The following is a 25,288-nucleotide window of genomic DNA, read 5'->3' on the forward strand; positions in this document are numbered from 1 at the left end:
CGTGAGCGAGGGTGTGGGCGTTTAGGTGGGGTGGCATGGTTCAAATCGGTGTCAAACTGCAAGTTTTGTTTTCGCACATCGCCCACTCAATGTCCAAGGTTTTAAAGTAAACTGTGACTGAGCACTGTGTACTGAATGTTCAGTCTCTGTCTAACACACTGAGGTGTGTACAGAGGGTTGTCCAACGTGAGAATCTGCATGCAACCCTCAGGGTGGGGATGGCTTCTGTAATTCTGCCAGTTGCTTTTGTGGTCTGTCTTAGTGTTCTTTTTAACCTGCATTTCTCAAACCAAGTCAAAAGTTTTCCCACGAGTCAGTTTACAGACACCGGTATACAGATATATGGTTTGGCCCGAATTATCTCCCGTACGGTCACGTGATCGGGAGGGTTCATCCGAGCAGCTTGTGCAGACTAGTTGCACCACGTATGCAGCCGAGGGGCCAAAAAGGCACATCAGGATGAGACTTGCCATCGCATTCTGTAGAGACGTAAACAAACAAAAGTGAATGGAGTGTGAACAGAAATGAGTCATCACTTTTGAGCGCACCGAGTGCTTCAGTCTGCTGCACATCCGCTTTCCTGGCCCTCGCAGTCATAGCACCGCCTCAGAAATTACCTATCGCCCACACGCCGCCACTCCGGCTGCCCTTGGCAACAGCCCGCCGCTGTGTCCCCGGCGGAACCTGGTCAGCTTTGCGCAATGAGACAAACGGCGACCGGTTTCCGCTGAAAATTTCAAAAAGAGAGCTGAACTGACGCCTGAAAGATAAGCGCTGACACCCGGAGATGCCTTTGCCTCGCGACCTGAGAAGAGATGTTTGTGGGCGGAGGGGTGTGGGAGGGAGGCGTTTGAGACTTCCCCCCCCTGCAGTGGCGGGTTCTCAGCTGACGAGGCTGTGGTCGGACCGGCCTGCCGTCCCCCGTCCTACATGAGTGACGAGCGGGAGGATGCTCCCCCCCACCCACCCACCGCCCCCCCCTCCCCCTCACCACGTGCACTGATGGCTCAGGGCCACCTGGAGAGGAGACGTGGCGTGCGACTCCATTACACGCGGGCAGAAGGCCTGCACCGCTCTACTCATCACTCACTCACCGCGTGCCTCCTCGACTGAGTCACTGTCTTTCAGAGGGGAACATCTGTTTGCATTACACCGCTGTGTGACAGGCCGTAGGGAGAAGGTTCTTCTCATTTCTTTTCCACCGTAATGGAAAGAAAGGTTAGGCGTCGATAGCCTTGACAGCTGTTGTACAACAGAGCGCACAAGCCTCAGCTCATTGAATACGCGGGAAAAACGAAAGGAATGGGACTCCTGCCATCTCCTTGCGCTACTCTGTAGTCTCCCTTGACATGTAGATATGACTGACACTCTCATTTCTGGCCTTTTTAATCACTCGCTCTTGTCAGTTCAGGGATCTGGTGAGGGTATGGATGCAACATCTCCACAAGTTTCCATATTAGTCAGACTGTCTCATGTCATGACTTATCAGCATTTTATTACAGGTACTGTATTGACACGTGGCAGAAGCAAATATGACATTCACTTTCATAGTGTAAGAATCCCCTCAGACACAGCAAACAGCAGAAGTATCTGAGTGGTGAAGGAAGGCGGGTAGTCTTACCTAGTGCCACTGGAACGGGACTAATATTATCTCAGTTAACTGACTGTTTTCCTCTGGGCTAACAGTTGTACATAGGAAGAAACTGCAAATGAGGGACTTTAGCCTCTTTCCTCCAGTAGCGCGGCTCTGTACGGATCGCTATCCATCTTGGTAGATGTGGACGTGCCTCTGGCTTGAGTAGCCTACAAGCATACTATGTGTATTTTGCGACGGTACTAGTGCATAGGCGAGTGACTCTGGGGTGCAGATATCCTGTGTTCTGTGTGTGGTGGTGGTGGTGCATAGTGGCTTACAGTCAAAGAGGAATCCCAGGTTAAAGTGAATGCAATTTACAGTATGTTCAATAATGGTAATATACAGTAGTGGGGGCAATAGCACTGTCTTTATCAAACCTTGTTGACCCTTGACAGCACTGTGAACACAGCCTGTTTTCCTTTGGAGATCTGGTAAGGGGCACACTTCTGTAAACCATCCAGCAATAGGGAGCAGAATGTTTTATTAAATATTTAGAGTTTTAACAATTTTAATAGTTTACACTGTAAGACTGGGGCACAAGACTAATTAAGGACTAATTCTTCAGCGATTTTTCTTTGCACTAGAGGGCAGTCATAATACAAATGCAAGTCATGCTAACCACAAAAACAACTTCCTTAGATGTAAACATAGTCAGAATTTGGCAATTAGGCTACTGCAGAGTACCTAATGGGATTGCAAAAAAAATTGTAATACCATCTTATACACAGATCTTATGACCACAAATCAAATGTATCTTTTCATCTGCAGTCGCATCAGATGCGCCCAACACTGCTGATGCTTCACATCAGACAGGTACAAAGCTGCAAACGCACACAAAGTGTGATGCGTCACGTCGGCCAAAATTGCGTTGCTCTTGCCCTTTAAGGACTGAGCCTGCGGTAAAACCTCAAAATCAGCAGCAAACGCTGACATTTCACATTTGCCATTTCAACGTTCGAATGTGCGAAATCGTACAATGCAATTTACCGCTGACTGTTTTTTTCCCCTTCGAGGTCTCTAGAGCCTAAATATAACGCTGTGTGTCAGAAGAACAAGAAAGGTGACATAAAAGAGGGGGTTCAGTGGAGCTTTGACTGGAATTAAGCATGCAGGCACTGTCCTCAAGAGATAAGTGGCGTGACGCTTCTTACCATAACATTATTAAACAGCAGCACGTTCGCTCTTCTTTGGAAACAAGAGGCCTCAGAATTACATGGAAGTATCAAACGATCAAGTGGAAAAAATAAAAAGCAGAACTCTGCCTCCAAAATTATCATCTACCTCAGATACACGTATTCCAAATTCAGAGAAAAAAAAACTACACAAACTAACACTAAATATAAAAATAAAGAAAATGACCATGAATAATGCAAAACCAACACCAGACTGTCACAGTTAGACCTCTCAGGAACAAATCTTAGGATGTTGCAGACATCCACTACATTAATGTCAGAAACTACAGCTTTTGAGAGGAGACATTTTCGATGTTGTCTCTGTGCGTAAACTGAAGCAATTCTCCAGAGAGGTGTCAAGTCAGATTTCAGCAAGCCCTTAAATAATAGCCCACAGCCACCTCCCAAGCCAGTCAGGGATTCACATAGATTAATGGAATACGTATCTGGCACACAGTGCAATTTATAGACCAACACAAATATTATGACCTAAATTATATCCATTATTAAAAATGGCAACATCTCTCCTGTTTCTAGCCTATTTATGTCTCGGAGTTTCCATGGATACCATTAGATGGAAATAAGCAGATATGAATTTCAAGTTAACTTATTCTCTTTTCCGCCAGAGATAAATGAGGCTGCCTCCAAGAGTTATTAATGGACTTCAACAGATGCATTCGTTTCCACAAAGGGCAATAAATCACAATACTACAGAGCTATGTGACTTTCACAGACAGTATTTAGACTTATTATTTAGAAACTTCTTGGACATGAATACTACATTACCCATAACACGCAAAATATTGCCTCCGTGAATGCGTCGTAAAAGCTCTTTACATCCTTGAGAGCCCCATTAAAGTAATAACACCTTTATGGCCGCTCGCATTAATTCGTCATGTCAGCGCTATTGCTGGTGACTGATGATGCATCTACATTCAATAGCTACTTTCCCTCAAATTGGCGAATCCACGCTAATAGTCTATCGTTAAGACTCGCAGCCTAGCGAGAGCACACCGATGCACTTGCACATGTAATCCATCGCATACCGTTCCTTTGTTAGAGTTATGGTGTCATTAAAGCAGCACCACTGCATCATTTCCCCTGGAAGCAACAGGGGGAGATGATGTCGTAACGTAAAGATCCAGTGACCTGATTCTGATGTTCGGCGTTCTGCACCGAGACCCACGATCCATTTCAATCTGAGCTAAATGTCCATTCACGATTAGCTGAGAATGTTCCTCCTTATAAAAAGCACAGGATGGGCACATACTGTACTGCAGAGAGCAAGACTGTTAAATCTTCACACACCTGTGCTCTAAAACCTATGGTGTGGACAAGCACACCATACTCGGCTAAGAGGGAAAGGATGACATCACCTGTCTTCAAAAGGAGCAATTTAACAGGCATCTGCTGTATTTGCCTCCATTGTCAAGATGAAAATAAAGGCTTTGTCAGCAACATGGACATTTTTTCATTTTTTATTCCAGAGAAGCAAAATATTCAAGAAGGACATCGGCACATTTACTAAAAAAAGCAAACCACAGGTTCTGCATTTTTTTCCTTTTCAAAGAAATCTGTCCGACCTCGGCCAAACAACGACAATCACAGAGAAGTCACAGAAAGCTTTCGGAGGCACTAAGACTAAATATGAAATGAATCGTCAGTAGATTCAGATTCTTTAACAATTTTAAAGATTATGTGGTATCAACGATTTTGTGGGACAAAGGTTTATGTTTAGACTCCTGCATTTCAGTCCAAAAAACATCTTCAGGTTTCTAAGATGCTTAATGATGAAGTAAAAATATTAGAGACCTTCACTCCGGCAAACAGTTCTCACACTAAAATGGTCAAAAAAATCAGAGGGGCTGTTTTTTGTCACCTGTGTATTAAAAGGGTGGTCTAGCTGATCTCTTCAGCTCTACTGCTATAAAGGACACATAAAGAATTGCAGACACTGCAGAGCTGTTTCTTTGTCTGTGAAAATCACACTCGCTGTAGCTTGGGGCTAGTGCTGTATGGTAAATGGTCCTGGATCGCCACCTATTGGTGGAGCCTTCATTACACTTCAGTCCTTTGCCCCCTACAGATCTCAGTTCTTTTTTTTTCTTCTCAAAACTAAGGTCAATTATTTTGAGGTTAGATGCATCCATTTCCAAACATCTGAAGCATCATATCCCAATTCCAAACACCATGGCACAAAATTTCAATCCCATTCTAGTTTGAGTCAGTCCTGGTTCCCAATTCATTTCTTGGTATTAGACACCTTTTCTGAGGCACGCAACCCCATATCCTAAGTGACTAAAAGTCCAATTCATTGCACCAAATAAATAAATAAATAACTGAACAAATAAATGAAGCTGTGTGTTCGACTACGTGACACAGAACAGAAATTATAACAAAAGTGGATTATGACATTATGACATTGAAAAGGTGCCACTGCAGATGTGTGACCATATTTGTATATACACAAACACGTACAAAAATACATTCACAATTAGGAAATGACAACAGAAACCAGCAGGCAAAACATTCTTTAATCCCTTTATTTCACCACAGTTCATGTTTCCACTGATTTATTCCCATATCCATAGTTTAAGAAATCAGACATTTTATATACAGTACATAGTAAATAGTATAGCGTGAACTCAAAACCTTAAAAAAAAATCTGTGGGGAAAAAACCTCACTGCATATCATAAATGAATTGTTTAAATATGTATTCTATACATATTGATAAGTTACTATTTATTTGGCTTGTATAATAAAACGGCTGTTTTCACATACAAGACTCGAACTGTATAATTATTTGCTAACGGGTGTTCAGTAAAACCATCTGATTGTGCAAAACACTTGAGGGGCCTCTAGAGCGCATGTAAAATTAAACAGTACAAAGGTACACACTTAAATTAAAGGTGGTCTCCTCAGCTACGCTGAAGCAGAGCAGGTTCATTCGTTCATTGCATGAGTGACTCTCCTGGTTTCGGAAATTCTAAAGTGAACGAGATTTCTCTTGCAGCATATCTTCAAAACTGAAATTACAGCGAACAAGCAGGGGCATCACCTTTCTGCTTCCTGGTTTGTTCATTTGCATATGCAACTCCCGGAGTAGTAAAAGTCACATTTTTTTTCAGACGGCTAATTATGTTACACGAGGTGCAATTTGACAAGCTTTCGGTACGGCAAAAAACGAAGGAAATACTTCAAATTGCAAGCGGTACAATTCTAAGGCATCTCTGTGAACTAAAAGTAAACAAAACGTACTGTGTTGAGGCGGAGGACGCCTTTCTGTTATGACGTACCAGACCAAAGCTACCGTCCACAAACCGGCCTACGTATCATACGAAACCAGCTATTTCACAGAAAAGAAACGGCAAAAGGAAAAAGAACGACGAAACCATGATACACGTGAGTCTAGCGTCACCTCTCCCTTAGCGTGTTCAGCAGACGACAGGCAAAGAGCTTTTCGTTTTTTAGTCTTGCGTGTGAAACGCGGTTCCTGCAAAGCCAAAATCTGACATCATTCACAGCTGTCTGAAGTTTAAAGTACCAGGTACACTGCACTGAGCCTGTTTTCACCAGAATTCATTTAGAATCGCTAATTATGAGTTTAAGTAATTGGAGATCTCATGGAACAAAAACGTGGAGCATTTCAGGCGTCGCAGGAAGGGTTCACAATCGCGGGATTTATTTGGTTGCGTTGTTTAAAAAAACCCGAAGAAAATGGAACTAGAACAAGTCTTGCATCTCAGCATGTAGAGACAAATACAAGGTTTGTATTGAAACGTGCTCACCATACATTCCTTGTCTTTCTCTGGATATTTGACCCATGTTCATTTAAAGCTATACTTAAAATACATCCACCATTAAAAAATAAAATAAAATCAAGAACATCTACAAACATTTCATGTTAGTGAAAAGGTTGTGGCAGATGTCACTTGCTCTGCTTATGTTCACATTAAATTCTTTACAGAGGGAGAACATTTACCACTGAGCATTTGCCCCCAGACAAAACCGAGATGGCCCTCAGGTACCCTAGCAACGGCCACATTCCCCACAAAGGCGAAAAGGTATACAATCAAATATGCGACATTTAAAACAATCGGTTTGGTGAGTGTTGCGCACAGCCTGTTCAGTTAAAATGCACTGGCGACGTTCTAGTGGAAACGTGGCCATCGAATCCCAACCCATTTCTCTTTGATTGGGGGGCAGGGGGGAATAATTTGCACGCCGACTGACCCGCTGGTCCGTGTGCTCTTGCGAGAATCTGAGACACGTGGGGTGAGGTTGGAGACCCGCCCTCCCCTGGCTTCTGCCCGAGCCAACAGGATCCCAGAACCGCCAGCGTCTCAGACTCTCGACCTGCGGTACTCTCGGAGGCCCTGACTGGGGGTGTTAAACACCCTCCTGTGTCCTACGCTCTCGCTATAATGAGGAATTCTGGGACACCCCCCCCCCCCCACGCGATGCGCGTTCGTTGCCTGCTGCGTCAGCACCGAGCAGACGCAACTTCGGCATTCGTTATGAGTTACCGGGACGCGGCGGGGGGGCCTTGATTGTCAATGGGAATGACGCCCCGTCCCCTCCCACCCATTCGAATTCTCCCCTTCCCCCCCCTTGTTCTGAAGTCACATCATGAAGGTACACAATGCAGCATGCTCCAACACAGTAGATCATAGGTCTCTTACAGTGCAAGAAAGCCAGTAACCTATAGACCAAGGCAACCTATTACCCATGTCCCACATGTTAAGGGGAAGGGGGAGGAGGGTGGGCGGCAGGGAGGGGGGGAGGGGGTTTGGACAGGCATTCGAGGGGAGGGGAGGAGGGGGGGGTGATCTGTTGTGAGGAGGGGGGCCGGGGGGGGGCCAGGGGAGGGGGGCGCGGTCACGAGGTGCCCTGTCTCTTCTGCTGCTGCGCGCGGATCAGCTCCAGCTGCTTCTTGCACTTGTGGAAGTACGTGGACAGGCTCTTGTTCTCCTCCATCAGCTTCTTGTGCTCCTGCACCAGGCGCGAGGCGTTCTGCTGGTCCTTCTCATCCTGGTCCAGCTCGGCCGTCAGCTCTTTCCTAACGGGAGGGAGGGAGAGAGGGAGGAGAGAGAGGGGGAGGAGAGATATAGAGAGAGGAAGAGGGAGAGTGAGGGGGGAGAGAGAGAGAGAGAGAGGGGAGGAGAGATATAGAGAGAGGAAAAGGGAGAGTGAGGGGGAGAGAGAGAGGGAGAGGGGCAGAGAGACAGAGAGAGAGGGGAGAGGGAGTGGGAGAGAGAGAGAGAGGGTGAGAAAGAGAGATCAAGAAGCAAGAGAGACAGATGAGACAGGGAAGAGATGGGCAGAGAAAGAGAGAGGGACAGAGACAGAAAGAGAGCAGGAGAGAGAGAGACAGACAGAAAGAAAGAGATAGAGAGGGGAGAAACAGAAAAATAGAGCAAGGACAGATGGGGAGAGATAGAGAGAGTGAGAGGGGGATGGGAGGGAGAGAGAGGTGCTGAGCTGCTCTTTAATTAAAGTGCTGACAGCTGCGGGGCGTCGGTATTGACAGGCCGCCGGGGGTCTCTCGCGGCTCGGCGCGGTGGACGCCGCTTCCAGCTCGCGCGGGTAATGCGTTTCCCGCCGCAGCGCGCCGGAACCTTCCGCCGCCCGCGCTCCGCCATCGGCGCGGCTAATTAAGACCGATAGCGACGATGTCCGTCTCCTTCCTGACCGCTCTATAAAATTAGCCATTCGCGCTTAAGCAGCGCACCGAAACGCCAAAGAATCAGGCCCTGCGCTGCGATTAGCAAATATGATAATAAAATGGCGGTCGGGAAAAATCTTGGACGGGACGCTGCGGCCGCCTGAAAGCCGAGAGACGCGGGAGAAACGCGAGACGCGCCCGTCTTTCCGCTGGAGTCACCGTCTAAAAATACGGGGCTTGGGCGGAACGACAGCGGCTGAACCGGCGCGCTGGGCTGTCGCTAGGAGAGCCGCGGGCTCGTTTTCCTCTGCCTCGTCCGCCGGACGGCGTCTTCTTCAGCATGCGCCGTTCTTATATATAGTGCTTTTTAGTCTGACCGTACTTTCTTTGGCGTGGTTCCCGTGGCGATGGCCTCGCCTGCCCGTGGCGGAGGACCCGAAATCTTCCTGTCTTGAGGGAAACGTGACGTCGTGCGCGTTCGGTCCCGCTACGACGGCCGGCGTCGTTTCCGCACAGCCCCGACAACGGAAGAACTTAATCAAAACCCGACGAAACGTCAAAGGGATCTAAAATGGCGTAGGACGCGACAACAAAGCCAAATACGAATAAAGGTGTGATGAGACTCCGTTACAGTGCAAACTGACAGTTTGATTGACAGTTAACGACACAACACTGGCAAAGACAGACACATCTCTTCACACTGACAGACAGACAAACAGGGTTCTCTCTCCACTTACTTCCTCTGTAGCAGCAGGGCGATTTCCGTCTGCACCTTCAAGTACTCCTGGGCCATTTTGCAGTGCTGCTCGAAGACGGCCATGGACTCTTTGGAGTTCGGACAGGGCGCGAGAGGCTGGAAATACACGGGCATGGCGACGCCGTTAATTGGTTCTGCAGATTGCAGGCTGTCGGACGGCGACGCGAGCATATTTATAACGCCGGCCCGAGTCCGAGCTTTTAAAAATACCCCTCAAAATCAGTGTCGACACGTCTCGCCCGCCCGCTGCCGGTGCCAAAGTGTATTTATACCGCCATTTTCTCCGTTTGCGACGAGAGGTAATCCCGGCTTAATTATCTAAATTGACAGAGTCTGCTCTCAGTGTCCGTCAAAACATCTTTGAAGCTGCGATGTTTTAGCTCAGCAGACACACATAGACTTTTTTTTTTTTTAGAGAGCAAAAAAAAAAAAAGACAAACTAATTTTTAGGAGTACACAAACGTATTTATTCTTAGTGAAAGTGATTAAAATTCACGTGGACCGACACGCGTCGGATGACTTTTCCGTTGGTGGAAGCCTTTTCCCTGTGGGCTGGGGGGTGGGTGGGGGGAAGAGACCTGGACTAGCTCCCTACCTGTAGCTGGTGGTCCAGTGTCAAATAAGCCATGGGAATGGAGTTGTCTGATCCGTTTGAATCTGCGGGGTGAGAAAAAAAACAACAGCAGCCGTTTTACACTTTACACACTATGGAAAAACAGCCTGGTTATCAGCGCACACAAGAAGCCCTTCAGGTTGCTGGGCGCACGGAATTGAGATGTTTAATTCGATGACTACAGGGCAGCTGCAGCAAATAACTTCACCAGCGGCGACTCAGTGACCACAATGGGGATGCCTCAGCCAAGCGTCTCACTTAAGTGTCTGAATGCACACACGACCCGACGGAACAATGTAGAAAAAAAACCCCCCTCACTTCAAAGTGCTCCAGCGAACTCCACTCGCTCCGTTCCTCAAAGAAAACTAACGGGAAACACCACAGACGCGTCCTGCAGCTCCCGCGGTTGCCCTCAGTAACCGAGCTCTGCATTCACGCGGCGCCGCTGTGACGGCTTCAAACGGACGACGCGAGGAAGACCCACAGAAACGACGGGTAGCAAACGCCCTAATGAGGAGAGTGCCTCAAAAATTATACGGCGCAGTAGCTACTCCCCCTTTGAAATAATGAAATGAAAAGGTGACCAATGACAGAAAAAAAAAGACTCACTGAAATGCACTCCTAAGTAAACCGCTTACCAATTCTGAGGGAATGAGAAAAATACCACAAAAAACAAATTATGTTTAACATTTACCCCTGCCCTTTTATAATCCTCCATTAATCTTCCAAGATGCCTAGGAAATATACTTGTTGCAGTCTGTATCCAGTCTAACAAGCCTATAATAAGTCTGTGACAGTAAGTCTGTAACGGTGTGAACGCAGCAGGAGGATTCTCTCCGGGCCAGTGGACGTGCTCCTACCTGAGGGGTCGTCTGGAGAGAAGCTGTAGCCCCTGCCTGTCTTGTCCGACGTGACCATCCTCATGCTGGGGCTGGAGGACCTGCTGCTGTTCCGGCTCCCCTGCAAGACAGACAGCACGGCCAATCAGGGGCGCTCTCGGTCCGCCGAGCGGCCAATCGGGGACGCGCCCGGTAAGGGCTGCAGCCAATTATCGCAAGACATCGACGGTGGACAGCGGGGCGGGGCCTTTCTACAGCCGCACAGAAAGTTTCACAAAACATCCTGCGGAGTGTGTGTCATGTGACAAATCGGTCACTGTCGATGACTTAATCACGGCAGACACTACACCAGACTGAACTAAATCTGGAAAAAGATTCAGACAGTATTATCTGTGTGTATTATCTCCATTATCAAGCCAGTGAGCCGATTAGCAAACAAAGGTTTGTCGTTACAAAATAGCATCGATGTTAGCCCGCTAATGCTGACGTTGTGTTTGCTTAAACAGTTGTTGAAATGAGCGTTGTTAGCCAGCCAGCTGTGATGAACTGTGATAAACAGCTCCACAGAGATCGCCAGAGGTCTCAGCTTCCATACGGGAAATACAGAACTGATGGGCTGATGTTTTCACCTATTTCTAAACTCAAAAGGTCCAAGAGGGAACCATTACTGATTTTACACATTCTTTTCTCAAAACCACTATTCCATATAAAAAATACCATTAGCTGTTAATACGTAGCCCAGTAGGGTAGAGGCTAGTGTTGTGACATGTTCAGAACCGCAAACTGATAATAATAATACGAGAGATCCTGAATGTTGGCATTCCTCCTTTACTGGTATACGCTCTTCAACAGGAACTCCTGCTGGGATGAAACAGGATGAGGAGCGAAACAGCCAACTTAAGAAAACATGTGGGTAACCTAGATAACACTGGAAGGAAATTCTCCCGTCAGTAAATCTTCCGTGGGCATCTTCATCTCAAAGAAACACGCGAGCACGGATTTGGTTTTCGGGAAGAATCGCGAATTCTATGTGAAACGGAGATAAAACGGCAGGCGCCGCCACCGTTTCAAGCGTTCGCACGGACGGCAGTTCCCGTCTCGTTCCGTTAACGGGAAGCGGGCCGTGCGCCCGTACGCCTGCCCGCCGCTCCGGGAACGGTGGGAGCGGCGTTTCCCCCGAAACGGCGGGACTAGGGAAGCTCTCGGGGAAGACGCTCGGCTTCGAGGCGGCCCTTAGGGGGAAGGGAGCGTTTCCTAAACCCGACGCAAACGCAGCTCCAACCGCCGCTCTTCCCAGCCGCTACGTTACGCCGCGCCGTTCGTTCTTCGACAGAGGGCCTCGCAACACATCAGTGGAGCGGGGGAAGCGATGGCTTCTGACAGCTGGGTTTTACACTGTAAGCAGAACACCCGAAGGAGCGTAGCGAAGCATTCGCTAAAAACTAAATAAAAACAACAAAAGACGCAAAAACACATATATAAATAAAAATAATAATAATAATAACTTTCGCCATTTTCTAGGAACGTGTAGGAATGGGGACACACAACGTTAAATCTAGGAACATCTACCTATGTTTTAGATGGTGTTTTGGCACAGCAAACGTTGGAGGGAGTGGGGGGGGAGGAGAGAGAACATTCCTCCGTCTACTCCTAACTACCCCCCCTTCAGGAAAAGAGGAAAAAAGCAGCTCAATTAAGAGCACATACATAGAATACACACAATGTAAATTCTGAACCTGAAAACAAGCCCTATAGTCTCTATGCAGGAAACCATAGAGACTGTGCAGCACCAGGCAGACTAGCAGGGTGAGGCGTTAGCTTTGGCGCTCCATACCTGGCTGGACTCGGTGCCGATCCCCGGGAGGTCCTGCACGGATCTGCGTCTCTGGGACTCGCACGTGGCTGTAGGGGGGTGGGGGGGGTGGCAGAGAGGAGACAGGCTATCACACTGCGTGCACACGCCACCGCGGGGGCCATGCCCACTTCTAACGCGGCGATTCAGAGGGAGGCACAGGGACAGCTGCAAAGTTAGAGCTCACACACACACACACACACACACACACACACGCACCTACCACACTAATACCTAATCTGGCTCTGCTCTGATTCTTTCCTTCATGTATTTAGACAGACCTCTCCACTGAACAGAGAGGGTGGCCTTTTCGAGGCCGTTACGCTTTGGGGGCCTGACATTAAGGTCGGGACGCCGCGCTAAGCGGCCCTGTTCCTGTTCCTGTCCCTCTTCCCCTGCCAAAGAAAATAAGGGGGCAGCCGTGACCCCACCGGCATCCTCTGAGTAACAGCGCAGACCCCCCCAGCTCCCTGCCAGTCAAGCGTGTTAACGGCTCGGTCTCCGCCAGACACCTCCCAACGATGTCCTCGGTCACGTCTTGCCATGAAAATACTCTAAACTCTGCTGCGTCCACCTGTCGCCAATTACCAGACAATGAAGGCAATGTCAACCCCCCCCCCCCAAACCCCACCCCCAACACACACACTCACAGCTGTCCCATCTAAAGGAACCACACGATCACAGCAAAACGCACCAAGACACGCACACAGGAAAGGTCCGGAAAGCTTTTCTCTTTGGAAAAATCAACACCAGGAATGAAGTCGTTAAATCAGCTGGCGCTGCAGGCCAGTGACATCACGTGATAGCGCACGTCAGATTAAGGAGGCGGGGCTAAAAAGAAGAATCAGGATGATGATTACGTTGGAGAGAGAGAGTAGATTTAAAGCCCAAACTTGAAAGGCAGCTACCTGGACATGAAAACCACAGGAATTCTCAAAGGGTGTGAAGGAGCTAGTCAAAACCACACTAGGGGGTATTCAAAAGCCCTCAAACATGTAAAGGTTGTGACTGGGAAATGTATGAAAGCGTTACTGTGAACACCCCTTGAACGTCCAAATACTGTTTGTTTAGTTGTCAATGAGTTACAGGTAAGACAATGCCATCACCAATTACAGTAATAACGTGTGAAATGGTGCCACCTGCAGTATAAATTACCAAGCACAACCTGTACACTGGCACACTGCAGAAAGCTCAGGTCAACACTGTACAACACAAAGGGACCAGATACAGGAAAGAGAGCGCTAGGCCCCAACTGGGTTAAAGGAACGTCTAACTATCGTTTAGATGACATTTCGGCACAAAACAGGAGACTAAAGCAGCTCAATCAATTGTCGCTCCCACAAATAACAGTGCCAGGAGAGATTGCATTTGTGCGTGAAATCAATACACTGGCATTGATAAGCAGGAACTATGATAAGCTGTAAGCATACCGTAAAAAAACCCCCAAAAAAACACTCGTCTGGTTTGCTTACTCGTTTGCTTTTTCGAACCCGAATCAATACAGCGATGGACTAATGCACACGGTGCTCCAGACCCATGGTTGCTTCTCCCATGGATAAGGGTACGTGCTTGAATTTAATCCAACTGAATATGACCACAGCAGTTCAGATGCATCAAGACTGCTGCTTATTGTGAATGGAACCAATCTAGTGACTATTTTAATGATCAAAATACATGTAGAGTGGGTGCATAAGCAAGAGGACTGACCGTCTGGATGAGTGGATTTACTTAATTGTACTCAAGTGTCGACGACAGTAGCTTACTATTAATTAAAATCAACCCGACTCGGCAGAGCCACAGAGTCACTATGTTTAATTAATTAGTGAGTAATTGAGTCGGTTGTAACTTCCACTTCAGACACGGTCATGCTTTTTTTTCTCTCTCAATTCCTCGCCCCCTAATCCCTGATAATAACAGAAATGATCCTTGATGTGAGACAAATTGATTAATGTGACATTTGGAAAAGTTAATGGGTGTGAGCGAAAAACAATTAGTCGTGCCTCTCGAAATGCCATTGGAGCGCGAGGGGTGACGGCGGTCCGGTAGCCGGGGGCGACCGCGCGCTCGTTCGGCTGGCTCGGCCGCGGGGGCGGAGCCCCGGGAGCCGACCCCGGCGGCTTGGACCCAAACACCGCAGAGCCGGAAGGGCGGGGGGGAGGAGGGGGGGGGTGGCCCTCGTGCGTGTTACTCCAGGTCTCGTTCACTCGAAGCCCGCTAGTGTGCGCCTCGCATGAATATTCATCTCCGGGATTCCGCCTCGGAATCGTCGGAACGCCGAAACTGACAGAATTCCGTGTGTGGACATCGGAAAACCTGCTGCTGTGGGGGTGTCACAGACTCTAGTCTCACCACTCAGCAGTATTCCGAATATGAAGTAGTGTTTCCCTGAAGCCAAAACATTCCAGTTTACTGCAGCTTATGAATATTAATTTAGGGGTGTAACCAAGTGCAGATACCGTGGAAATAGATGTTTAGCAATATAATTCAGCAGTAGAAGTTCTGGTTTCTGACTAAAACCTGCTGCCTTTATAAAGCAGACAGAATGGAAGGTACACAGGAGCTGAGCATCTGGTTAGTCTATACAATCTGTGGTGAATGGTTATGACCGTCAGCTTCAGGCCGCTGTAAGAGCCTGCCTAAATCGCGATGAGGCGGTGACGTCTCTAAAAAGCCTACGTCCTGGAGTAACAGACAGGAGGGCCGCGCTGCACAGCAAGCCGCGGATTGAGAGCAAGGTTCAGATGGAGGCCGAAGGCTCGGGCGAGCGGGGGCGCTAGAACAGGTACCCAGGCCCGCTGTCGCCGGTACCTGTGACGACGATCTTGGGAACGTCCAGAATGGTGCCGAACGAGGCGGTTTTACGGTGGCCTCGCTTATGCTGGGGGCGTGCTGCGAAAACACACACACACACACACACACTCACACGGCTGCGTACACGCGTGCACACTACACAGGAGGATCCAAGCAGGCAAACGGTCAGTGTTCGGGGGGCCGTCTCTCTCCTCCGCCCGCTCCTCCCCCCCCTCAGGACCCCCCTACCCCCCCTCAGGAGGGGCATGCAGGGCGTGGTGCGCTGCGAGCATCAGGAAGCGCAACGTGCGGGGGGGGGGGGTAAGGGGGGTTAAGGGGGGGCTGCAGCAGGCATGCTTCGACTAGTCAGACCAGACACGTTACAGACATTTACCTCATGCAGCCGCTAACTTAAATGAAATTTAAGTGATGAATGTTGGAACAGTGGAAATGCTGAAACAGAATGAGGAATGTGAATGTTAACTGTGAATCCTGGGAGCCGCGCCTCATTGATAATGGAACACATACTGGCAGATAAACTGATATTAGTCTTATTAAAATACATATTCAGCCAACAATTGGTTATTTTCCTTTATCCACAGTAATTAGCAATGTTGTAGCAGGGGTTTTCCGACATAATTTAACCATGTATTACAGTACCACAACTCCATAGTTGACACAGTTAGTCAATACCCAAACAGTGTGGGTACTGGCCCCTAATACGAACGTTAAGCTTTCACAGCCTCGATCTATATGCACGTGGACTGTCAATGCGGAACGTGCCGGAACAAAATTCATGTCAGCAGAGTCCTGCAAATGGTTAGAGTACATAAAACAGAAACAGAAGCACATCGACGCAGCACTTAAATTCCTGCCGGTTAAAAAAAAACAAAAAAACTGACAAGCACACAACCAGAAGCCGGGTGAGATGGCGGTTAATGAGCATGCGTTTCATGATTTCGCGAGCGGCTCGGCGGCGGCGGTTGGACGCAGGGCTGGAACGGGGAAGCTCGCGCGCTAGCCGGCGCCGCGAGGCGCGCGGAGCTCCGGTGCGCCGTCGCGGTATGATGAAAGCGGACGAAACGTGGCTGCCTGAGCGAGAGAGAGAGCCGCCGCGGGGGCGTTTCCGCCGCTCCCACGCTCGCTCGGCGTTACCGACGAGATGAAACGCGTTCTGCGCTTCTGACAGCGCTCAGAACCTGGATGCCTAACAGCTATAGGAGCAGATCCTGCCTTCTGAAGTTTCCCCTCCCGTTTTCTCACAGAGGCCCGCGTGCATCTGGATTGTTTCGTGAAGTTGCCCGCATTTCTTACCCGCACCTCTCTGACGTGCCTTTCTTCGTTACCGTTATCCCTCTTGGGTATCTGTAGGTACGAATGCATCTACGCACGAAAGCTTTAGGAGTTTATCCGGGCCTCTTACAGATTTCCCGTTTCTTAAATTGACCTTTGTTTTCGAGATGCCTGCGCTTCGTTTTCCGGGGTTACCCGTTTGCCGGCGTTACCTGCGGGTCCGAAGGGCATCCTGTGCTCCAGCTCCGACAGGTCGGTGCTCATTCGCTTGCTGTCAGACGACGCCAGGCACTGCGGCCGCCCCGCGAGGCTCTCCACACTGCCCCCTCTGGACAGGGGGAGGCTCCACATCGCGTCGCCCTGGTTAACGGAAGCCGCAATAATGCAATCCTGTAACATCTTTTCCCTAATATCCACCCCATTGTGCAAAAAGCACAGCAACTGGAATTAATGACTCATTTTAGGAATTAAATCAGAGACCCCTCAGTGAAAGGTTGATTAGATGCTTTGCATAATGCCATTTCAAATAGGGAAAAGCCATTCATTTTATAGGATCTTTTCACAGTCTCTAAGCAGATCAATGAACAGATTGTATTTTTGTTCCTCCTCTCAGATAGTGGAACAGATGGAAATGGATCAAACAGCAACGTCTTCCGACTAGTATGACTGAATGCATCATGGACACACGAGGGACCGAGAACTACCTTTGGTTTGAACGGAGGTGCAAACTTCGTCTCCATGATCTTGATGGTGTCGTTGCTCCCCTGAGAGTCTCCCTGTTCCATGTTAATGTCGCTCCTGTTACTGGTGCTGGTGCAGGTGTAGTCCACATAGGACCCTGCAAAGAGGCAGAGACCATTCCCTTTTTACGCAGTACTCAGACACGTGCAAAAAAATAAACAATAAAACGTGTATTTTATAAATACATTTAACATACACATGTATACGCACACATCGGCAAACTTGGGCCCTGACAACCAAGGCTAATTTCGCAGTAGCTTCGCTGCAATACGTAATTCACAGTAAAACACAGGCTGAGAGGTGGAACATCAGAATAGGAAAAATATGGGAATGGCAGTGCCTAATGTCTCCGATCTAAGAAAGGATAAAGCGATCTGAAAAACTACAGCATCTACTACCTCCACTACAGTCTTTTTGAATTCCTCAACCTGGCTGTTGGCTTCAGTTGAGCTCTTCCAATTTTACCTGTGCTGGTAGCGGAATTACTCTGACCATCATCTGAATACTGGTAGGGATACTGCAGGGGTTCATCAGATCCTGGAAAGTACTGGAAAGAGACAGTGAGTGTCACCTAACCATTTCCATAAGAAGACTGAACTGTTCTAATGGGGGGTGGGGGGGGGGGTGTTACCTTCATGAGGTGGGTCATGATCTTCACGATCTCCTCCATGGAGGGACGCTGTGAAGGGTCTTTGGACCAGCAGCGCGTCATCAAGCTCTCGATGGGCTTCGGAAGGTTCTTGATCAAGGGAGGCCGCGTACCTGGGAACGCGCGTCACGGTTAAAAGAGCCGGAAATTCGAGCGCAAGAACTCGTTTGTAGACGCTCCCTTGAGAGCGCTAGCCATTCATGCACAACGCAACATACGGAATGGCACGGTATCGCTGGTCACGTAACAGCAGCGTAGGCAGCGAACAGCAGCGCCATTTAAGGGAGAGAGGGAAAAAAGTCTGCACCAAACGAAGTGCCGCGTTATTTGCATAATGAGGAGCTGAGGACGCAGCCAAAGTGCGGAGTGAGTTTAAGATTACTGCGCGCCTCACTTCTGGGCCCCGGGCGTATTCCCTGCGTCCCGCTCGCCGTTTCGCTCCATCATCACGCCGCTGAGGCGTCAGCTGGAACCGTTACGCAGGTGAGGCTGCTCTTTTTAATGCCTCCCCCCCCTCCCTCCCCCGGCGGGGCGCTAAACTAATTAAACCCGTGCGCGGTGCGGCGCCTCCACCCCTCCCCACGCCCGCGCGCGCGCTCACCGTTGTGCACGGCCCACATGATGCGGAAGGCGGGGCCTCCGATCTCGTCGAAGGGCTTCCGGCGCGTGATGACCTCCCACAGGATGATCCCCCAGCTGAAGACGTCGCACTTCTCGCTGTAATTGCTGCCTGCGGACACAAGGGGACGTTTCGGATCTTTCGGAGGCCCCGCTCGGAGGCCCCGCTTCGAGGCCCCGCTCGGTCTAGGCCCGACGCTGCGGAGCGAACGGGAATTCTCAGCGGTGCCTTTTTACCAAAAAAATAAAAAACCTAGCTATTTGCTTTGCGAAGCGCGGGAGCGCGTTACCGTTCCCGCAACTTTTCGAGCGTTTAAAACAAGGAGGCAATTTACTGGAGGACGGCTCCTGAGATAGGTAATTACTGTGTTTATCATAGTGGAATTAAACTGCTCATTGCTCCCACATTTTAAAGTTATTATGTTGATGCCTTTTGATAATACAAACGCTTCTCGGCGATGCCAATAAGCTTAATTGAGTTCACTGCCAGAGCAAACGCGCGGGGTTTAATTGCACGAGCCGCGCTATTCCCTCCGCAAACAGGGCTAAATTGGAACCTGCGCACCACAGCAACTCCCTTGGCATAAGGCTTCCATAGGTGATCAGTGAAATGAGGTACAGTAAAGACTGAAGCTAATTTAATATCCCCAAACACTTTGGCAATTCAGTTTCGCAAACTTTAATCGGCACCAGAAGAACAGAGGTTGCCATCCATCTCTTAAATGAATGCTTTACAATTCCCAAATTATAACAAACATGCGTGGCTACAATCAATGAATACCGAATGACATATGAAAAAAAGACTCGCCACTCAACCGGACTGGCTCTCATTATAGCACACGATGTGCGTTGTGCTTCCGGTACTGGCCTTCAAACACTTCCGGGGCCATCCAGGCTGCGCTTCCTTTGTTGTTGGTCATGTGCGTCTGAATGTCGCAGGCCGTCCCAAAGTCACATATCTTCAGCACCGTCCCGCCCGCCACCAGCAACAGGCTTCAAAGAGGCAAACAGAGGGGGCGGCCATGTTTTACTCGCACGGCGACCCAACAAACCAGCAATCGTCCCCTCAAGATGCAGACGTCCAAGCGCGAGAGACTGAAAAGCACGGCTACTTTTTTGCGAAGCTCCGAGATGCAATCGATCACGCCCGTGCAAGCAAAGAACTTAATGGTCTGGTGAGGCTGCGCTAAGCAATTCAATCAAAAGTACATTAAAATGCCCTCATCTCCCAAATCCTAATACCGCTGCAAAGAACACTTTAATGAACATACATTAAAGATCTCACAGCGGGGCGCGAGTGTACTGCGCAAATTAAAAGCGCTACCAGCTAACACCAAAATAACAGGCAAGCTAACGCTACCTCCGAAATAAGTGAGACATAAGGAGACCTGACCCTAGCAAACATCTGTGGACAACTACGTAATGTTAACTGAATGAGACAATAAGAGATAGAGAGAGAGATAGATAGATAGAATGAGAGAGAGAGTGAGACAGCGTGAGAGAGACAGAGAAAGAGTGAGAGAGAGAGAGTAAGAGAGACAGAGCGAGAGAGAAAGTAAGAGAGCACGAGAGAGACAGTTCATACTTTGGTGGTTTGAGGTCCCTGTGGATGAGGGCCTTGGGCTTCATGCCGTGGAGATAGGAGACTCCCTGGGAGCACTGTAAGGCCCAGCTCATGGCGTGAGAGGCGGTGTAGTAGGGGAGGGGCTCGGCTCCGTGCAGCACTGCAAGCAAACGGCACCGTCAGTGCTGCGCAACAGCATCCTGCTCTTTGGACCGGTCAAGACTTCTAACCATTACTGTGCAACGATCACAATAACGACCAAACATGCATGAACATAAGCATGCATTTGGCTTCTAGCTCTCCTGCACAGTAAATATCTTCAAGTTTATAAGCCAGATAATCTCACATTGTCCTTCCCAGTACGGACGTCAAAAATTCATAAATAAATAAAAAAGACGTACAACACTGCGAGACCATTTCAAACAGTCCAATGTCTCACCATTATATAAAGATCCACCTTCAGCATATTCCATTACAAGGCAAACCTGCAGACGAGAATGAGCATAAGGCATTTAGATGAAGCATACCATAAAACAACAGGAAACTGAATGCTGGGGGACCAAATAATTATATTCTCTTACAGTCATATACATATCTGAAATACCCCCATAGCCTCTGAGAAAGACAGCACACATACTGTTTCACTCTATAAAACTAAGCTTATATTTACTGTAAGAACAACCCAATGACAGACAATAGCTCCACACATTCCCCACAATCCCATAAAAGTGCACTTTAAATAATGGACTTACTGGGTTATTACATGACCCATAAAGCTTCACGATGTTGGGGTGGTTCACCCTCGAAAGTTGTCGAAGCTGAATGGGACAAACATGACACGTAAAGGAGGGTGATGGATTCGCTTCGCATCTGAACGCAAAGAACGTCAACAGCAATCAATCTTCCGAAGGCTTTCAAAAGGTTTTCAAAATCGAGCACTTAACGGCACCTCTCTCCCCCTACCCCGCCCCTTCCCCACAGTCCCCTAACCCCCCTCCCCCCCTCCCAAACACCCCCCATCAGCTGCAAAGCGTACGGCGGCCTTCTCATTTCCTGCTTCCCGCTTCTGAATACACGCTCGCAGGTCGAGATTAATAACAGAGCCGGCATGCCTCCGAATGGCGCCAGTGTCTCAGTTTAATAAAATGCAGCTCCGCTCCGTGATTACCGTACAGCGGAGAGATGCGCTAATGAGAGGATACCGGGAGTAAATGTAAACACATTACCGTTATAACTAAACTGGGAGCCGCCGCTGCCGTTGCTGCATTTTTAATCAATATTTGGCGCACGGCGCAATAATGAAACTCTTTGGCTCCTCCAGGAAGCGGGCTTAAGTAATGGCTGGCCGCTAACCGAATAATGTTGCGCCCATTTATTAAGAACACGCGTGCCCCACTTCGGGGACAAGGCACAAACTACAAACAGAACCAAAAAATCAAAGCAATCGAAAACAAAAAAGAGCGAGAATACCTCGACTATAAACGCTTTTCGCTCGGACTCGCTCTCTATCGTCTTGATGGCTACGTCCTTGCCTCTCCATTTAGCTTTGCAGACGACGCCAAAAGCTCCTCTTCCAACCACCTGAAAAGGAGAAGAAAGAAGACGAGTGAAACGTCTCGAAAGGTACTGCCTTTAAAAAAAAATGTATTTTATATATGTCATTTAAATAGTAAGAGGTTTAGATGAGTATGATTAGGTTACTTTCTGAACATGACATTTTCGCTTAATTTACAGCATCAGCAGATGCATAAACGCATCGTCTCTCTGACGCATAAATGAGAGGCGATGCACATGGGCCCTAATCTTAGTTTACCAGCTGTTGCAATACATTTGTGGCTCTAAAGCCTTAATATGTTTGTGCATCATAAATACTAACGTTAAGCACAAGGGTTGACACTTTAGGCTGTGCATTATTGTGTGGCTGTGGCCCAGTAGAGTATTTGTTAAACAGCCTGCTGGAAAGTCAACTTCAAAATGAGTCGCTTTTTCATTCAAATTGAAACAATTACGGTTAAACAATCTGAAAACATAATTATGACTGAGTACTGAGTAGGACAGCGACACATCCACTGATCCATCAACTACTTAACATAATTCTTGAAGTGACCAGATTTGAGTTGGTCAGGTGCACTTGACTGTGGCCAGTGACTTCTGCACACCCTGTAGCTCATACAGTACTACAAGAGAGCTAGCGCCTTTTGGAGGATCTACCCTCCAATGATGACTCATAGCTTTGGTGCATTGTTGAGACCTAACGCAGCAGCAACTGAAAGAACCTGGCCCACTTAAAACCTCCTAATCCCTGGCAAAGCACGGCCAATATTGTGCCCTGCCACTGCTGGGCCTGGTGATGACTGCTAAGGCTAAGGCTTGAACCTGTGACTACAAGACACCTTTACTGACTGGGTCACCTGGGATTTAGCCAACATTTCCTTTTCAGACTCCACTGCAGTATAGCTTGGAAAACAGTGCAACCCAAAACCCTACAGTTGACTCATTCTTCATTAACAGGAAGCACACATTTTATAGCTAATCTTCAAACATCTCAAATAGACATGGTGTGGGCAGGGAAAAAAAAAAAAAGGGTTACTTCCCGAACAGTAAAACATAACTGACAAAATAAAAATGGGAATGTATGGGAAAAAAACATGCAGCTTGCAGAGAAAGCAACACATAGCCAATTGAAGGCCACTTGTTTTACAATGGTTGTGTCTTTTTTTATATTGCCATTCATAAACTGCATTTCAGTACCATCTGCACTGAGACTAAACAGTGCCATCCAATCCACAATCAACAGTGTAAGCTATTACCACTGCCTAACAGAAACCAGGGCTGAAAGATGTCCATCTGCAGGGAAGGGGACAAATCTAATTTCTCATCCCATGAAAATAATCTGCATGTGTAAGACACATGCAAACACTTTTTAGTCACTTTTTAGTCATACTGCTGCTATTTGCCATAATTACCAATACAAAATGCCAATTTCACAGCAATCTGACAGATGTTTTTTTCCCCAACACGTGAGGCTTGCATATAGAAAACTAACGTTAAATACAACAGGTTTATTCAAGGAACCGAGTTTCATTTGCACTGGGGAGGCTAGCAAAGGGAATTTTCCCGATTGCTCAATTTTGCTAATCAAGACTAACAAGTATTACCACAGTCTGGAGGACTTGGCTATCCAGATGACTTAAGTTTTCTAATTACTATCTTGCATAAAATGTAGTAAATTTCCTAGGACAAGTGAAATACATGCAAAAAGTCGAGTTGACTGTCAACAGCCAAGTTAATCAGATGAACGCATACGGAAAAATTTACTAATTTCCATTCACTTGCTTGTACACAACTTGTGCTGGCTACTTGTTACTGTAAGTTTACGATTAGCCTTTTCCAAGGTGAGTTCCTTCACAACTAAATGTGAGAATAGCGACATAAGTTTCACATTTAACATTTCGTCAATAGTGGCAGAAAATTTTATTTGTGTTCTCTATTAGAGCGTTTTGGTTTGCAAGCCATACAAGCAAGAGATTCAACCTCATTTGACACTGGCTGCACAGCGTAGCTAGCGGCTAACCACAACGACAGCTACTGCTAGTTATCAAACGTTAGCGAGCTACATAGTTTAACATGTTACAGTGGTTTTGACTGCAGACCCAGTCAGCTCCAGACTTACCTCTTCAACCTCAATATCCCCATATTCTATCTCTTCAAAGGGATATCCAGGTGGGGTTTCAAGCATATCGGCGGAAGGTGTAGACATTGCTATATTACAAATTCCGAGTTATATGGCTATCTAGCTAAAATGAAGCAAACATTCAGGAGGTGCAGCCTTTCTAGCCGAATTATAGGTTTTTGAAATAAACAATAAAACGTATGCAATAAAAATAAACAACTCAAATGGAGAAATTGTGACTTTAAAAAACTTAACTAGCTTGCTAACTTAGCTGTCCAGATTTAATATTAGCTAGCTAGCAACCTACAGCGCAACTCAAAACGAGCTAGCATTAGCTAACGCTGGCAAGCCAGCTAACTGTGTTACACTCAGTTAGCCAACTAAGTGCCATAAACACACAACTAACTACAGCCTGTTGAAAGGTTACAGGATATAAATATCCATGTATTGTTAAAACTAACTAGCTAGATGTCACTGATCTGAGTGACTGCGTTTAGGCCGCTTGGTGGCCTAAAGCCTACGGATGCAAGTAACAACCCCGCACCGTGGACCTCCCCACATCGGCGCAGTAATATTGAGACATGGAGCCTGGACGATACCCGGATTAAATGCGTCTAGGACCGATGCTATTTGACATATCTGTTGTACAAAATGGGTGCTTTGGACCCATCTGTATGAGGTTTTCAACTTTACAGCGACGCTTCCATTGACTGTTATTTTTTCCGCAGTTAGCAAGCTTGCTCCTGCTGCAGCTCCAGGAAGTCGGTGCTCCTTTGAATTCAGCCCCTCCAGCTTTTGTTGCTTTGATGGCTTGCAGTAATATGTCCACAGAGGCGCTGTAATGTGACAGCCAATCCTCAATTGTTACTACTACTTAATACCGGGCAACTTCAATTCCACTTCATGTTTATGCTTGTTTTGCTACAATGCAAATATTTCAATTGCGCTTCCAGCATAATGCACCATTGCCTTTCCTGTATCCACTATTTTGCATTACAAAATACACACATGCATGCATCCGACAACACGACACAACACTGGACACCTATTTTATTTAGTAAAAGAGCAGCACATCTTATGTCTGCACAGCAACCTAAATACTTTGACACTCGGGTCTAAATACACTCACAGAAATTGCATTCATTGATTGTAACAGAAGGATATGACCTCTATAATTTACTAGAACAATACTGTTATAGTGAATTAGCTAAGGAGGTCAGATCCTTTGTGTCCTGATCAGTGGACAAAATTTCTGTGTGCATTTCAAACCATTTAAATCTTTCTAACAAAACAACAGATTACATTTTTCTGGGAAGAGGTCAAGCCACACAAAGTAAAAAAGCCGAACGTGACGTTAATAGAATAATTGACATTGTTCTTGGACCGAGATTAAGTTGAAATATTGATCAGTTGAATTAACACTGG

General features: G+C 47.4%; 1 protein-coding gene across 3 annotated transcripts; it reads right to left on the reverse strand.

Moving 5' to 3' along the window:
• Positions 1–5,335: 5,335 nt before the first annotated feature.
• On the reverse strand, positions 5,336–24,675 carry map3k7 (mitogen-activated protein kinase kinase kinase 7). 3 transcript variants are annotated; one of them, XM_064339961.1, is made up of 17 exons: positions 23,864–24,675; positions 21,661–21,771; positions 20,943–21,008; positions 20,630–20,675; positions 20,212–20,350; positions 19,491–19,619; positions 18,610–18,734; positions 17,991–18,121; positions 17,825–17,906; positions 17,323–17,456; positions 16,831–16,978; positions 15,344–15,424; positions 12,518–12,585; positions 10,705–10,804; positions 9,827–9,888; positions 9,212–9,327; positions 5,336–7,868 (listed from the first exon to the last, which is right to left on the reverse strand). In XM_064339961.1, exons 1-17 carry the CDS (start codon positions 23,948–23,950, stop codon positions 7,688–7,690), a joined length of 1,806 nt encoding a protein of 601 aa, XP_064196031.1. In that variant the 5' UTR covers positions 23,951–24,675; the 3' UTR covers positions 5,336–7,687. The 3 variants fall into 3 exon arrangements, with proteins under 3 accessions (XP_064196031.1, XP_064196030.1, XP_064196032.1); XM_064339960.1 differs by having other exon boundaries at positions 18,610–18,738; positions 19,495–19,619; positions 23,864–24,674; XM_064339962.1 differs by lacking the exon at positions 15,344–15,424 and having other exon boundaries at positions 18,610–18,738; positions 19,495–19,619; positions 23,864–24,673.
• Positions 24,676–25,288: the final 613 nt, after the last annotated feature.

The sequence above is a fragment of the Anguilla rostrata genome, chromosome 6 (assembly GCF_018555375.3).
Source record: "Anguilla rostrata isolate EN2019 chromosome 6, ASM1855537v3, whole genome shotgun sequence".
NCBI lineage: Eukaryota > Metazoa > Chordata > Actinopteri > Anguilliformes > Anguillidae > Anguilla > Anguilla rostrata.

What these genes read in the sequence shown, in the direction of transcription:
- map3k7 (XM_064339961.1), bottom strand. Translation starts at nt 23,950, where the DNA reads ATGTCTACACCTTCCGCCGATATGCTTGAAACCCCACCTGGATATCCC. An exon ending in TCCCAAGATCGTCGTCACAG is followed by an intron (nt 12,586 to 15,343) that starts GTACCGGCGACA and finishes ACCCCCCTACAG; the next exon opens with CCACGTGCGAGTCCCAGAGA. An exon ending in CACTGGACCACCAGCTACAG is followed by an intron (nt 9,328 to 9,826) that starts GTAGGGAGCTAG and finishes GTGTATTTCCAG; the next exon opens with CCTCTCGCGCCCTGTCCGAA.